This window comes from Myzus persicae, unplaced genomic scaffold (genome assembly GCF_001856785.1).
Source record: "Myzus persicae strain clone G006 unplaced genomic scaffold, MPER_G0061.0, whole genome shotgun sequence".
Taxonomy (NCBI): Eukaryota; Metazoa; Arthropoda; class Insecta; order Hemiptera; family Aphididae; genus Myzus; species Myzus persicae.
In genome coordinates this window covers 163,815-181,534 of record NW_019103976.1, presented here as the reverse complement: position 1 = coordinate 181,534, position 17,720 = coordinate 163,815, and the positions used below count along the sequence as shown (strand labels likewise).

At 31.3% G+C, this 17,720-nt stretch overlaps 1 protein-coding gene across 1 annotated transcript; it reads right to left on the bottom strand.

Moving 5' to 3' along the window:
- Positions 1 to 488: 488 nt before the first annotated feature.
- On the bottom strand, positions 489 to 2,786 carry LOC111037102 (zinc finger MYM-type protein 1-like; the record flags this gene model as incomplete). Its single annotated transcript, XM_022319475.1, has 4 exons — positions 2,244 to 2,786; positions 1,991 to 2,162; positions 689 to 1,918; positions 489 to 628 (listed from the first exon to the last, which is right to left on the bottom strand). Coding segments are annotated over exons 1-4 (2,085 nt in total), but the record flags the coding sequence as incomplete, so codon positions are not given.
- Positions 2,787 to 17,720: the final 14,934 nt, after the last annotated feature.

Genomic DNA, 17,720 nt, shown 5'->3' with positions numbered 1-17,720 from the left:
TAAAATAATAACTATTAAAAACTAATAATAAAAATTGATTTAAGAGTATATAATCAAAAATTATTTTAAAATATGCAATAAAAATCAATAAATCTTAAAAATATGCGTTTGTAGAAAAAAATTCCAAAATATGCAAACATATGCACAGTAAACGTTTAAACTTTAACTCCAAACACCACAACACAAATTTGTACCGGATCAGATTCAAGGCCGTAACTGGAAATTAATTTCGGGGGGGGTTTTAATCCAAAAATGTGTGTTCTAATTGTATTATAATATTGTGTAGGTAATTAAATATGGTTAAAAATTCATAATATTGTAGAATTATAAATAGTATTTATTAATGAAATTCACATTAAAACATTTTTAGACTTAATATTAATTAGATTATTTAACTTAATTCTATACATTTAGTTTGAAAAATGGTTTATATTTTATATGACAAACTCTATATTTCTTTGTTTTTCATTTGAAAAACGATTGATTACTTCTTCTGGATCTACAACGATATTCCTATGTACACTGAGTAATGCTAGGCCAGTCAATCGGTCTTCTCCAGTTGCATTCCTTAGGTAATTTTTTATTCTTTTCAGCGTCGAAAAAGTTCTTTCCGGTGTCGCCGTAGTTACTGGTAAAGTTGCCAAAACTTTTAATAAAAATGAAATATTTGGGAAAAAATTTTTGTTACAATTTGAATATGCTTCAAGTATTTCAGGAGATCGTTCTAATATTGGTTTATCACACCATTTTCTTTTCCAAAGTCTTAACTCGTTCGAAAGTGCATCCAAATCTAAAAACTCTGAGTATAATTCGAAATCACTTGCTTCTAATTCGGAATTAGTACATTTATTGGGAAGTAAAAAGCACAGCGAAGATATTATTTTTTTATGGTTAGTGAAGCGTTCTTTTAATTGTCTTATAAAATCATCAAAAAATGGTATTGCAATAGCTATACGAAAATATGTTTTCGGACAATTAGTAACAATATTCACACGATTTTGTTGACGAGCTACTATTCTGGGAATTCTAATATTTTCTTCTCCGTCAATAGATTTTAAAAGAAGTTCAGGTTTTTCAAAAATGTCATTAAACGTATGATCAATATTTTCACGTAAATGAGTTAATTCGTTTAGTATTGTCTCGATATGTTGTACAGCTTCTACTAAGTCACAACTAACTGATTGTAAACTTTTACACAGTGGAAGTGTCATTGAAAACAGAGTATTTGATGTAACCATACTTAATATAAATTCACTAGTAACTATTGCTCGATAAAATTGAATTGATTTTGATGACGTATTGATGTCTTGAACTAATTGTAATTCTTCCAAAGTTTCAACAATGGGTTGAAAAATTTCAACAAATCTTTGAATTCCGTTGTGGTTTTCAACCCAACGAGTGTCACACATTGATGTCAGTTTAGTCCACTTGGTATTAGGTAAAATGTTTTTTATTTTAGTTTTTAATATATTTGTCCGCATAGCCGAACTTTTAATGAAATTTCCAATAGATTTTATTGTACCAATACAATTTCTGACGTATTGAACATTGCACGAATGAGCTAGCGCTAAATTTAAAGAGTGCGCACTACAATGCACGTAAAGTGCTGCTGGATGACTTTCCCTTATAATAGTTTGGACGCCTTTAAGATTTCCACTCATGGACGCAGCGCCATCATAACCCTGACCGACCATATATTTATCGTTAATTCCAAGTGCTTGTAATGAATTTATTATTACAGAGGCTAGGTTTTGACCAGTAGTGCTGTGAACCGGTACAAATTGTAAAAAGTCTTCACGTAAAACATAATTAATAGTATTAGTTGTCTCTACTGAATCTATATATCTAATACAAAGAGTCAATTGTTCTATGCGTGATATGTCGGTAGTTTCGTCAACGAGAACCGAAAACGACTTCGCTGCATTAATTTTACAAACTAAATTATCTTGAATTATTTTCCCACAAATCTTAATAAAATTATTTTGTATACTAGGACTTATGTATATAGCGTTTAAAGACTGATTTTCAATATGATTAATTAATTGTTTGTCTCCGCATGAAATTCGCATACGCAACAGTGCTCTTAAATTACCATCATTATGATCAGGTTCAACAATATTTAAATCAAGAGGACCCGAATCATTTCGCCCTCGAAGTGCTAACTCTTGTCGGCCACATAAAATAATTGTTTTTATAATTGGAACGAGTTTTTTTCTATTTTCAGAAATTTGTAGAGCTCTTGCGGAATCGAGTTGTTGTCGAATATCTGGTTGAAGTTTGGTATACGTGTTAATAAAATTTTCACCAAATATTACACTATTTTTATGAAACTGTGTTGTGCTATGATGGGATAAAGTTTCAATAGCTTTTTTCCAATTATTAAATGGCTTATTAACTAAGATTCCTAATTGTTGATGATTTCCCTTTCCTCCGAAATCCCTGGCAAATAAAACACAAAACGTGCACATTGCTCCTTGTTCGCCTATTGTTGTGTAAGCAAGCCAAGAAAATCGTTTAAACCAATTAAACTGGAATTTTAAATTTCTTTTTCCAACTATGGGAAATTTATAAGTTTCATCGGGTGTCCATTTATTTACTAATAATTTATACTTCAATTCGTTACTTACAGTTTGATTCAAATATTTCCCAATATCATAAATATTAACGTTTGAGGTAGATGTTTCATTGTTCAACTCTGGACATAAACTTGATGTATGTGGTGTGTCTTCGACTTCATTTTCCAATAAATTTAATTTAGGCTTTTTTATAAAAAAATTATTCATCATAGTGTTTTGTCTTTTTAACATTTCAAATAAATAAATTAAACACTTCGTAAATCGTAGCACAATAAAACGACAGAACGTAAACCAAATGTCAACTAAATATTGGAAATGAATATTGCCCGTGAAAAAGTTTTAACTATCATCAAAGACTATTAAGATAAGATTACTAAAATACTAAGAAATAGTTCTTTGTCGATTACACATTCTGGTGGTAATGTATTATACATATATATACCTATGCAGTATGTACCTATAATATTATCAAGAAATCCGGCTGATATACCCGAAGTGAATTTATCTGGTACAAATTGTTATTTTTAAGTTTATAACGTAGACCATAGCTGTCATTCGTATATGCACGTATCAATGTTTATCGATTATTCTAGACTGAAATAGTTATTTTATTACGACATAAAATAACGCGAACAATTTCGGGGGGGGCCCCCAGATACGGCCTTGATCAGATTTATTCTATTTACTTCCTGAACAAATATGCAAATGCATAGAGTTCCGAGCTCTGATTATGACCAATAAAATAACGAGAACTACATTAGGCGTGGTGCTCTATTTTGGACGAAGTTACGTACTGATATGATAAAATATATATATATACATATATCTATTTCGTCATGGTACTTATAGGTATTACAAATAACGATATAATGGCTTACCACCATCGAGACAGGGTAAGTCAACTGATTAACTCGTTTATATGTAGAGTTAAATTAATATAGGAAAATGTAAGTCAAGGTCAGATTTCTATATCATACCTATAACTTGTAAATGTTACAAATCAAATAGTAAAAATTAAAAATAACTCACCTTGGCTTTATTACTTTAACTGAATATCTCTCCATGCTAAATACCTGCAATGATATTAAATTCGATAAAAGCATGTACAGCACAACAGCACAAGAAAAAAAATAGAGTAAAAGCAACACATCTGAAATAGTATATATATAATATCTTCAAGAGTAGTATTAATCGAAGTGGAGACTATCCAAAGATGGACACCAATAAGTACTAACAGGAGTTATTAATTATTATTAGGTTAATTTTTAAAGGGTCACGGAGCCGAAGTATATTTTTATAAACGTCGAACTTAGTTATCTGGTAGTGTCAAGAGATTTTAAAATAAATATGTTTTGCAGATACTTTAATTTTCTATGGAAATGTATATTAAGTTGTATTTATATTTCTAAGTAATGATGATCTCTATTGAAATCTAAAAATTGAGCATTTGTCAGTCTAAAATTTGATATTTGATATTTATATTATACATCGCAATATACTTGTAAATAATATTTAAGATTGCTTATTTATGAAAATAATATTTTTAACAAAACAAAGTACATTTTGAATCTTTGTGAATTCATATTATGAAAAAAAATAAACAAATATATGTCAACTCGTCAGAAGTTATAATTTACTTTTGTGGTTTTAAACTTGACCAGTTAATTAATTATTTGACGACATACAGCTTTTGATGTGGCGAAGATCAGATTTATAACAAATATTATTGGTCGATCAGTGAGAATGTGCTTAAGGGATAGTATGTTTTTAGTAAGTTGTCGACTTATCTAGTAAAGTACCTATCCATTGTACTATCCAGCTGATTTAGTTATTTCACAATCGTGTAAATTAAAAAAAAAACCACTAAGGTAGCGACAATAAATAATAATAGTAATAGTAATAGTAATAATATTAATATTGAATGACAGAAGAATACATTTTTAACTGTGTTAAGTTTTTATTTATTTCTGTATAAACTTGTAGCTATATTTGCACTCATTTTGATTTAAGCTGTTGGTGCCTACACAGCAATGTTAGGTTATGAATAATTATATTATTGTTGAACGATATTTTAAAATCACAAATTAGTTTTCGATATTTTCACGTTATGCCTACCGCCGCACGAATTATTTCATAATATCACTACATTTCGATGTATATAAAGCACCTAACCACCGGTTAACCAGTCGTTTGCATTATGCGAAATCGCTGTTTACCCACAAAATTGCATCACAGTTGTCATTGTAAAAAAAATATTTATTACGATAACGCATTCTGCAAACGTCTGCAATCCGATTCGTTTTCTCGACAATCTCATAATATCATATAATAATAATAATAATAATAATAATATATCATTGTCGTCGGCGGTGCGTTTTAAAAATACAGGCTCGTCCGAACGAATGGCTACGCCATGAATAAGTTAGTCAAAAGTCCAAATATTGAAAAATATTTAAAACTAAAATATAATATCATACACACAATCAAGACGGCGTATACAATTTATACACGTTGTGTGCTACGCACGAACAAGAAAGGTCCAACTATACTATGAATAGGTAATTTGAATTTAAAAAAATCGTAATTTGGTACTCTTAATAGTGTTACATAATTTTTTTCTAATACATGGTTTAAAAATGCTATTTTTATACTGTCATAAGGTTATTGTTATAAGAAATTATTTAAAATACCTATACAATCAATACTAACTTAGTTTTCCCATCATCGTTATGTATTACAAATAATTTACAGTTCATATTTAAAATACAATGTGTGAAAATTACAATGGACAAGGGGACTGAAGGAGTTAAGAGAGTTCCCTTCAATCCGAACGTTGAAATCAAGCCAATATTTTTCCCAGTAGATATTAATAGCTATTAAATAAAGCCCCGTCGCATATCTTAAATTGTAAATCCTATATATTATGTACAGACAGTACAGTACAAAAAGTGTGTTAAAATATGGTTGGGCCATAATCCAAACAGTTAAGAGCACTGTATACATGTCAATGTGAACCTAACTTAATTTCATTAAATTGATTTTTACTTAAATACTATAGTAACAACTTATTTTATTTTTATCTTTTATTTTTACTGTATTTTATGTTGTGTTGTTATCTTAATTATTTATTAGTCATTATTATGGTTTTGAATTTGAAATATAATCAAAAATTGAAAATTTCACTCTTCTTGAAATATTTCAATGAATTTATGAAAAACATTTTTTCTTCTTTTAAAGAAAGTTGTACTACCTTCTTTAAATAAAGAAAATTAGAAATAATATATTGATTACACGCAAAAAACATCGATAATGAATAAATTATTACTTATTAGTTATTGGTTATCAAACAATAAGTTTACAAATTACTATAATATACCATGGTTATAAATTATTAGGTTTCTTAAAGAACATGAAACATTTTTTTATAATAGTTTTAAAATATGTTATGATGTTGAGTTGACTTTTGACTTTTGTAACTTCTGAGTTAAAATGTTAAAATTTGTTATATTATGGATTTGTTAAACAACTTAAATTTTTACATGTAAATATATGTAAATATTTCCTCTGTTTCAAACGATAAGACAATTTTTTTAAATGTTCACTTGCAAGTTAATAGCTATGTTTTTTTATATATACCTACATATAATAAACACTTTTTTCTTTCTCATGGAAATGAAATTTTACAACCCTTGGTATTATTATTAGTACTTACTTCAATTTCACCAATAAGATTTTATTGTCAGCGGTGAGTGAGCTGGGGTTGGGCCATTAAATGTACACTCGATATTCTTTTTGTTGTAGTTGTATTTAAATGTATCCACAGATTGCCAATAAATATTATTATTAATATATATATAGTTAAATACAATTGGTTTTTCTGATTTTTTTAATGACGATGCACCACTGATAAAAAATCGTACCAATATCAATGATATTCGGTCACCGAATAATTTCGATCAATTTTTAATGTCGTATAGTTACGAAAATAATGTTATTGTGATCGTTCGTTTGTCGTCTATCTCTCCGTGTTCACCCACGACCTATATTCCCGATGGATTCGCCGGCCAACGGGGTTTCTATAAATAATATACCGATAAGTATTATTATTATTATTATGGCCGTTTTCGTCGTTATTACAACGATTTCCCGGCGTCGTTCATTTAATTTTCCCCGTATTAGCACCCGTATGGCGTACATAATTGGCTGATCGTACGAACGCAACGGCCTGGCAATCCGACTTGATAATAATTAATAATATTATACAGAACGGACCAATGAGAATGTCGGATTTTAGACATTCCTGAACGTCCACCGTAACGTCCGTCGAGGGCTTGTATGATAGTAATAATAATAATAATTATTATTATTATATTGTGGAGACAGACGATTTGCGGTTCTGTTCTCCGAGGCGACGAATATTTTTATTATTTCCAAGAAGACTTATTTACATAGGATTTCCCATCGAAATGTAGGTACCTATTACCCCGTATATTTTTGGTATTTACCATAATATTATGTTCAAGGGGGTTGGTGCGGCGATCAGTTATTTTAGCCAAAACATACCGCAATCTTTTGTCCACCATATACTGATCGGCCTAGTTTTCCGATAATGATTTTGAAAACTTTTTTGAATTCTTAATTATGTCTTATACTTGAGATCGATCAGTCTAATTATCTAAATTTTTTTTCCCCCCCCCCCCAATTTCTATACATTTGGTTTGAATATTTTTAAATTTAGCCATTTTGAAACGTCGATCATTTGAAAGATTAAAATCAGAAATCTCAAAATGTGGACTGATCGATCTCGAGTAGACATTATAGCAAATTCATATCAGTTTTTTGAAAATATTATCTAATTTTCAAGTCGATCGGGTATGATGGACAAAAAGTACACACAACTGAGCGTCGCTCCTACCACCCCCTCAAATCTTGTTTAAACGGCGCAATTCCAAAGTACCTAGTGACTTGTACATGAGCAATGAGCATGAGTTCTTTTACACTAACTGTTACACACACTAACTTACTACTCACACATTTACGAGATCCGCATTCATGCAATTTGAAAATTTCGTATTTTTAATTCCTTAAGAACTGTCCTCCACCTCCACCGAATTCGGTTATTAAAACTAATATTATTATGAACGGTAGATTTTTTGTGTTGATTAGATTCCATTAGTGACATGGCCTCGTGAAAACTATCGGTGTTAGCATTGTTCTAATTAAACTTTTTAGCACTCATAAGTAGGTAATAGCTTGCAATAGTTACCTGTACAGCGATAGGTCCTATCCGATGTAATATTTAGAATATTTTAACTGTATGAATTATGCAAACACATCCCGCAACAACATCAAAGAACCAGTAATTACATCAAAAATATTATAATATTAATTAGTTTTTTTAATATGGCCACATGCGGCATCAGAAAAAAAATTATTATCATATTATGCTCTCAATGGTTCGAGTTTACTCACCGTAAAAAAATTGGAATTTAATAACTGCGATAAACATAACATTAAAAAAAAGTAAAATAGTTTAAAACCATTAAAATTATTTGGCATTTTCCCAAAATTTAAATCTGTTTCATCATTCACAAATATAAAGTATTATCGTTGTCATACAGTAAATATTAGTATAATAGGTAGGTAGGTACATATATTAAATATTTTAACGAAGAGCGAGATAACGGAATATTATGTACATGTGGTAAATTACATTTAAAAGTGAATTTATTGCTTTCGAAAGAGTTTGCGCGTGCCGTTTGATTCGATTAAATAAAATATTTTAACAGAAACTAATTTAAACCAATTTAGACCTAAAAGCCAGGCAAAACCATACGCCTATAGTTAGATTAATCGGATTTTAATTTTACAACAACTATCTGCAGAGGTCATCGGCCATTTTCTAGAAAGTGAGTACATTGAATATCAGCTTAATTTTTTTTTTTACATTTGAGACATTTTAAAAATCAAAATATTATTATTGTATCACAATAATTGTAATTGAAGTATCTACCAATTGTATTGATTCTTACAGAAATATAGAAAAAAATATAGGCCACATAGTTATCAAATATAATAGGTACGCAATAACAATAAAATCTACTCTAGTCTCTAATTAAAGAACATAATTTATCGCAATTTTAAATTGACTATTATGTTCAGCGATGTAAAAAATACTTTTCAAATACCACCCGAATACTATGTATGGTAAATTCTTTGAGTAATATTCAAATACTTATTAGAATTTTTATAAATAATCTTTAAATAGGTACACCAAAGACAAAATTCTATTTAGTTTTGAAATGATTTATTTCAATCAAATATTTTTTTTAGTATTAATCGCATCACCAACACTGAATACTCTCCACAGGGTACAGAGAGTTATATATTTACAGCTATATGTATTTGGATATCCCATACGGTCATCCATTATCGTCGACAATAAACGATAGAGATAACAAATTCATAACCATTTTCTTAGTAAATATTAAGTACTTGATTTTTCGGAAGAATTGAAAAAATAAAAAATAAATATTTAAAATACCGTTCGAATACTAAAAAAATAAAAGTATTCAACACAGAAAAAAGTATGTATCTACTCAAACACTTTACAACACCGCTCAATATATTGTCTTCGGCCTTCGTTTTAATCAATATGGACCACAGCGGCCAAACAATATTGTAAGTAATGTGGTGAAATGTTGTCCCATTCCGGTAAATTGGGTGGAAAAATTGTTTTTGTCGTCGACACAGATTTCGGGACACGAAACGCCTAGGTATAGGTCACCGACATTATCAATTCGACGTTACACTTGCCGGAACCAAAAATTTCGCAAAAATCGTCCACCTTGCAGATTTGACGGTCTACTTTGGTCGTCGGAATCTGTTGGAACTTGGCTTTTACCTACCCATATTTTGTATGCGAAAAAACTCACGGTGGCTAAGCACAAAAAAAAGAGGGACAATTCAAAAAAAATAAACCTGGTGAAAATATTATAAAAAAAAGCGCAGCAGCTTAGCACTCGTCAATATAACCCTCGTGCAGATTTTCATACGCCCCGTGGGTCGTGTTCGACGTAATATTTTTCTTTGATAAGAGTATTGTGCGCCTATACATAATCAGGGTAGGGCCAAGGAGTGATTTTACCCATAACTTTATGGGTGGGCGAAGGTGACATTGAAAATTCTGAATTTCTCTAATGTATTGTAGTTTTTAAGAGAAGTATTATTAATCGCTGAAGAAGAAGAATGATAAAAAATAATAATAAATATACAGACATGTAGTAATACCCATAACAGTGTGCTACTCTGCCGCAGAGTTATAGCGTAAGTAATCGCATACTCGGAGACTAATTTATTTATATTTTTTACAAAAATACACACAAACCGATACATATCATAAAGATATTTGTTGTATTTCCGGTATTATACTTATCAGATTATTGAATGTTTATATATTAATATAGTTTCAATTGCAGGTAGACTCCAAAGCAATTATTGTTTTCATCATACTATCATCCAGTAAACAGACAAATTTAACTTGATTTTTTTCAATAATACTAACTAAATTAGAATTTCTTATTAAAAGTTCAAGGGTTGCAAAGAGAGGTATTTTCGTTTATCCGGTACTGTAAATATATAATAATTGTAACCTAGAGTACAATCAGACTTTAAAAATAAAATGTGCAGTTGACTTGGCAAATATGTGCACCTTCGACATTATGATATCTACACAGTGATTCACCAAGCATGCCCACTCTCTTTTTTCTTGGAAGTTATTTAAAAGACCATATGCTATCGAATTCCTGTGATTTGTTGAACTACAACTGGAATGTCCTGCGGAGGTACACAATTCTGTTCTTCAGATGAAAACCCCTCTTTTCAACTTAATAGTTTAAATAATTATTCGGTGGATATTTTTCCTGAAAAAATTGACGTATCAGCATCAAAATGAGTACGAGTAGTTTTTGAGATTTTCGACTTAGTGTTCAAAGGATACAATGTCCACGGTAGTGACTAATGGGCTCATAGGACATGGGAGCTATGGTGATTTGAAAAGTTTATAGGCATTTATTGTCATTACCCATTAATAGTAATTTGTTCATATTAATAGTTTGTAAAAATTACAAAGTGAAATAAACACTAAAGTTTCAACATTACGTCAACTTTATACTTTTGAAAAACCGTTTTTAAGGACTATCGTCCTTGTTAACAGCAATTTCGAAGCCTACACTAGAGTCACTTTGACGTACATTATATTTGAGCAGTTTGAACAATTCCTCGCATTGAAGCCCATCCACTAAACCAGTAGTTCTCAACCTTTTCGGGTTCACTGCACATTATTATGTATCACCAGTTTTCGTTGCACAGTCGCGCGCTAGACAACCGCAGCAATTTCGGCAACTTGGCCGGAGGCAATAGTTATCGCCGCGATCCCATACATTTTGTATGACATTTCTCGCGGCACACCAAGTCGATCTCGAAGCAAAGTAGTGCACTAAACATTGTCGCAGTCACCCGTACAGTCTCTGCACTTTTGTAACGATTATTTTCGTACGATCACTTTTAATTCCGCTCCCTAATCGTTAATTATCCGTGGGGTAACAATTGCGCGACTATAATAAATCCGCTGTAATTGCAGCGTCGGAAATTTAAATAAATCTCGATTAAATCTTTCGTTTTTCTGTAGCGCGGGCGGCGTTATTAATATTATATTATTATTATCATATCACACACATATCAGACTAATACCGCGACGATAGTGGTGCCGCTCGCTTAAATTTATAGGACGACAATAATTTTCAGAGTTCGAAATTAACATAATGCTCGGGTGTATATACATATACGTATACAATATTATAATTTAGTCTTGTTACACAATAACATGTATATACCACGGCGGCGTCTCTCGTACACGGGAGGATAACATCTCTCGCGCGTTTAAGTAATTTTAACGCGGGACCGTCTTCGTTGTTTTTAATTAACCAGCGCGCCGCTCGTTATAGATATGTTTTCTATACTGCACGCCGCACGGTATAATAATAATAATAATTATATTATATTATATAATATTATAAGAACAAACCCTACGCGAGTTTATGCAATACTGCGCCAGATACATACATACATATACATATATATATATATATGGACCGTATAATGCGAGCTTTCTACTGTTATGCCCGTGTACGGTATCGCATTAAACGACGCTGTAGAGGCATTTTTTTTCGCCCGTCCCTGCACCAGTCGGCTATACACATACCTATACGCATCGTGCACGTTATAATTGCTTATCCTCGGTCGTACACACGACCCAGTCGCGAAGGAGCAGAGCAGAGCAACCCTATCCTGTTTGTTTTTTTTTTTTTTTGTCTCGATGCTTCCTTGCGAACGACGGATTTATTCAAATTCTGATTTCCGAGTATAACTCCTAAACATTATCATATTATCATGACAGTAGACGGACACGTTTTCGAAAACATACAGATCGATATTGTGGCTCGGCGAGATGCACTCACACCAAATCCCCCTCCCGATCATTGCCAAAACGTTAAGAAAACCTACAAATTATTTCCCGCGCGGTCTACGAGAATCGGTGCAATAGTCACAAATCGCATTTTCGATTCGTTTTAAATTCCCAATGTTTATTAATATGTCAGTTAATCTCGTCGCTCGTGAACAAGACTTCACCACCGACAGAACGAATACCGGGAATCATGGGTATCCCGAACTAATTTTAGACCTGTCGATAAGGATCGCCGAGGTGCCACGATCACACGCTTTTCCGAAAATGATTTTCTCGATTCGAAGAATCGTCTCGTTGGTTTAGGTATTCTAAGAAATATTTTTATAACCGACGGTAATAATATGGTTTTATACAGACGAGTTGGCCAAAATATTTTTATTGATTTTACTGTATGCCGACAATCATAAATGATGACCCCCTCCCCCCCCAAAAAAAAAAAAAATTCTGGATGTGCACCTGGCCTTAAGTATCGAATGTTCGAAAAAGATATTTTTCGGTTGTTTGACTAGACCTACAACATTCTATCATATTATTATTAGGTAGTAACATACTTTAATTTTTAAATTTCCAAGTGTCAAAATCATAGAAAAATACAATAGAATCATAATATCATAGACAAACTATTGAATTATAATTATAATATGAGAATTTAGAACTTTTAAAGGACTGCAGCTTTTAAGATTGTTAGGGTTTTTTGTCATTTTCGCAGCATAGGCACGTATATTGTTGTATATACATCGGCAGTACCCGATAAAGTCTCATGAAGTTTTCGAATGCTTCGTCGGAGGATGTTTAATAATATAATATTGTGCCATAGTGTGGCACAGTGGCAGTCACGTAAGGGTACTGCGGTTACGCTGCGCCTGGCGTCACTAGCTCCCGGATGGGTGACCACGAAAAGTGGCAAACATACACAATAACGAGTGCTACAAACCTATCAATTAAAAAAATATATAATGATAAGTGGCATATTCTATGTGATAATTTGTCAATATATTATATTTATTATTTACCTATTACAAAATACAATATAATATTATATAATTGGTAGTATGTCTGAATTTGATTCTATCATTTTATACTATTTTACTTTATTTTTATAAATTATTTTATATTTTATTTATTAATTGTATAATTACCTCCTCTATTTTACGGACTATACTCGTATATTGTAATCATGTATATATTAACGTATATGAGGGTATCTGGTACATTTTTCTCAATGTAGTTTGGGGGGAATTTGTGTAAAAAAATTGTAATTTTGGGGGCAACTGGTATATGCCCCCAACGGCCAATGTTCAGGGTTCATCAAAGTTCATCCTATAAATAATTAAAAAAAAAAAAATTATGGATTATATACTTTTCCGTCGAATATATAAAGGTATACATTTTTCTTTTGCATCTAGGCTTAAACCTACTTGTCAGGTTTCAATTATGGTTTATAAGAAGAAAAAAAGAGTATAGTCAACCCTAAGCAGCATACCTACATGGCTATATATGTATAGCATATATGGCACAAACTTTTCGACCTGCCACCGTCACACGGAGCATTCTGCCGATGAACAATTCCAATCGAACAGAGAAAACTATTCAAAGGCTTCATCGTCGTATTTCATCATATCGTTAGGCAACCCGTGCGAAATGCGTTTAATATAGTACGCCACAGCAAAATGCGGCATGTCCTCGTATTATTACAGAATGAATTTAGGATTAAGGACCTGCTTATCCCTTCGAATAGCTGCTGTCGATTTTTATCGAGGCGAGATTTTTTTCCACCGTCAAACAAGCGCGCAATTCCGAATGCCATAATAATATTATCGTCATCATCCTGCAGAATATGGTTTTATTTATTATTTTCGTTTTCAATAAAATGTTTGAAACGAGCTCAACCGCATAACAGGCATACGCACTGTTACTGGTGTTTAATTCCTGTATAGGTATTAGGTAGGTATACTGGTTATCACGTCACTGTAAAAAAAAATTCTACTCTCAAATATCGAAAATCGTACGAAAAAACGGGATTTTCATGGATATAATAATATAGTGATATCATAAATAGCATTTACTCGTTACTCGTAATTCTTTTAAAAGTACCGCTCGCCAGTTCTCCATCATCAAAAAAACCTCATTATCCTGCGTGTATTACCTATTATCATGTCCATTGTGCTATTGCGTCAACGGAACCGTTTTTGGTGATCGGATTTGTAAGCTTTTTCACGTCATCGACGATTTAATTTTCCAAACAATTGAGGTCATAATAATAATATAATCGTATCAATATGTATAATAAATAAGTGTGTTGCACAACAATACTAATAATACATTTTATTTCATCGCACGCGAATATTGTTCTAATGTGTCAATATAAATATTATGAACGTTTTTGTGCGTTAAATCCGCTGCACCGTGTTAGTTTGTGTTTTACGGTTTTAGAATCGAGTTTCGTCGTTTGAATCGTAAAACGTACGACTACTACAGCGACCACAAAATGTATTTTTGATAGTTTTCAGGGATTTAATGTCTGCGCGTAAAAGCATTATTTTTCGACTACGATTTTCCAACTTTTCACAGATGATCGCGTAAACCCAAAAACCAGTATAGCGTGTAATACAACACTATACTATACTTGTAACAATGAATTGCAATGTAACCTTTTTGGAAATCGGGAGGACATCGTTTCTTAGTCAAACTACTCTAGGCTGGCCTAACCTCGCTCTAAACAGAAGTGAAAATGTAATCGTGACCCGTCTTACACGCGGATACCTCCCCCCGAGAGAAGAGAAACCTGCAACTAGCAATTATTGTGAAAATGAATTCTCAGTCCACCACACAATCACCGAATGCCTCCAATACATCGGCGAAATCTGCAGCCAACACATTCTGAGCACTTTAGACGCAGCAGTCGGACCCAACCCACACACCTCTACACGAATCTTAAAGGTTTTAAAAACAACCAAACTTAATCATCAAATATTTAAAAAAAATGTAAATGTGAATAGTCACTAATGGCCATAGTTGCCGATTTTAAGCACGGACAATAATTAAAATATACTTAATTTCATAAGAGCCCGTTGGTGATGCTATTCTTATATATTAAATAAAAAAATAATATTATTAACAATTATACCTACTTATTATATTAATATGGGTGAACATCGATATTATTGAAATAATGATAAAGTACTATAAGTCGAGTTAAGTTAAGTAGGTCGTTAAATTAACGGAAACTCGAAAGTGACTAGGTAGTTAAGTTCAAGGGGTTAAAATAAAATTAACTTTTGGGTTAAGGCTGTGAAGCTTTGGTCATAAGGCGTTTGTACTCTGTCTTTTCATAGCCGAATAACAATATAATGACATCAATACGTAGTGGGCAAATGAATTGGGGACACGACGAGTGTGATTTTGGGTTTGAAACGGTTTAATAAATTGCTAAATTTTACCATCACGATTTTATAATAATAATAATATGTATTTATAGACATGACGGCGTATCATCGATGTGATATATTATAATATCATTCGTTTTTGCCGGCGTTTTATTAATTTTTAGTTTAAAACAATAGCACAAACAAGGCTTTGCGTATCCACCGGTGACATTAAATCATTTTATATTGCGTCGTTGGATTTCCGCAAAACCTATTTCCGCGCGTTTGGTTTGTCCGATTAAAATAATATAATATCAGACCCGCTTGGGCGTATCGGTAACGGTTTTTTAACTCCCTCTGTTTGACCCCATGCGGCTTTCGAGGCCAAAATATCAGCCGAAATCAAAAAACCACTATCATCATCTATATATACCGTATACATGATGATTCTCCAACCATGATCGTTACCGCGCACAATCTACCCTTTGATAATTTATTTATTTGAATTCTGGTAAAAGAGTAGGTAGGTACCTGCATAAAGGCCTTATTTTAAACTATATAAAGAGTTCCGTGCACTCCTATAGGGATACGATTTTTTTTTTACTTGAATCAATGTAAATTCACTATAAATTGTTAAGCAGATAATTTTTTAAAAATATTTTCATGTATCTACATCAAAAATTGTAAGAGTATAGTTTTGAAAGTTATTAATAATGTGATATATATATTTTGTATATAAATTCTGAGGATAATAGTAATTAAAAACGTTTTTAAAAAGATACAAAATATATTGCGTATCATTTAAACACTAGTACCTAATTATTTGATTTAGAATTGTCAAAAAAAATATATATATATATATCAATTAAGATTAGAATTGATAAATAATTAACACATAACGCCAGCCGGAATGTCTTGCTGTACATACAAATTAAGAAATATAAGAATAAGAATCATCTTTTTTCTTGCAATATCTATATTTAAAAAAAAAAAACAACTTATGTTGATACATGTGAATCAAAATTTATTTCAAAAAGTATAGTTTATGAGTTGTTATAATTTCTAACAATCCACAGTGATATAGGTTGAAGAAGCTATGATGGTTTGAAATTTATTATAGCGATCAAAATTAGAAAGTATAATATAAACATTTTATAATCTTAAATAATATTATCCTATTTATTTAACTTATTATAACATCAGCTATCTTAGTATGTTTTAAGGAAAACTATTATTAATTAGTCTTATCTTTAGTACCTACGTAAAATTTAATAACTCAGAAGTTACTCGTTAAAGTTATTAGGTACGATATAAAAGCATCATTAATTTTTCAAAAAAAAAAAACACGTCCTGATTCATTTATAGTAAAAAAAAGCGTAGTTCTCATTTGAAAAAAACTTTCTATCGCCACAGGATATTCCTTAATAAATGGTATAAAAATCTAAGTATTTAAAAATACGGTCTTTAAGTAGGTATACTTAAAAAGTCTTAAAATTAGATTTTGAACAAATGTATCATAAAATAATAAAAGAGGGGAGTGCATGCTCGTTATTGAAGCACTTTGCATTTTTAATGTTATAGTCAATACAAACACTAACAACTCGGTTTGTGATGGGTTCGAGTTTTCGTGTGTAAGGTATATTTTTCGATTGAATGTGAACTATTATAATAATAATTATTGAGTAATGCACAGTTCATTCAGTCAACTGTTTGCCTATCCAAGACGCCGCGTCACCGTGATCATTATGTTTTCATTTATTTGTTTAAATTTAACACTTCAAGGGGGTAGAGAGTACAGAAAATACTACACAAACTTAAATCTAGTAATATACAAAAAATAAAATATAATTGGTAGTTTGAGAAATATTTATAACAATATTTTCTAATTATGCTAGAGTGTCAAAACAAAAATTCGAAATTAAGTATATTATCATCACAATATTTCAAAAGTTAGTACTCCGGACGATTTTCAATTGAGTTACTAGAGTACTTAGAAACCAAAAAGGGAGGATCGCTTCTAGAATTAAAAACTGGTACTCTAATATAATTTTCTCTCAGAGCATATTAATAGACAAGAAATTATTAACTTGTAAATAAAATAAACTTTATTACATAAACGTCTAGAAGTTGAAGATGGTTCTAGACCGAATAAGGATGCGTATTACATAATATTATTTTTAAAATTTTAACACGTCATTGAATTAATTATAAAAAGGGTCTATCATGTTATTGTGATAAAATTATAAATTATCA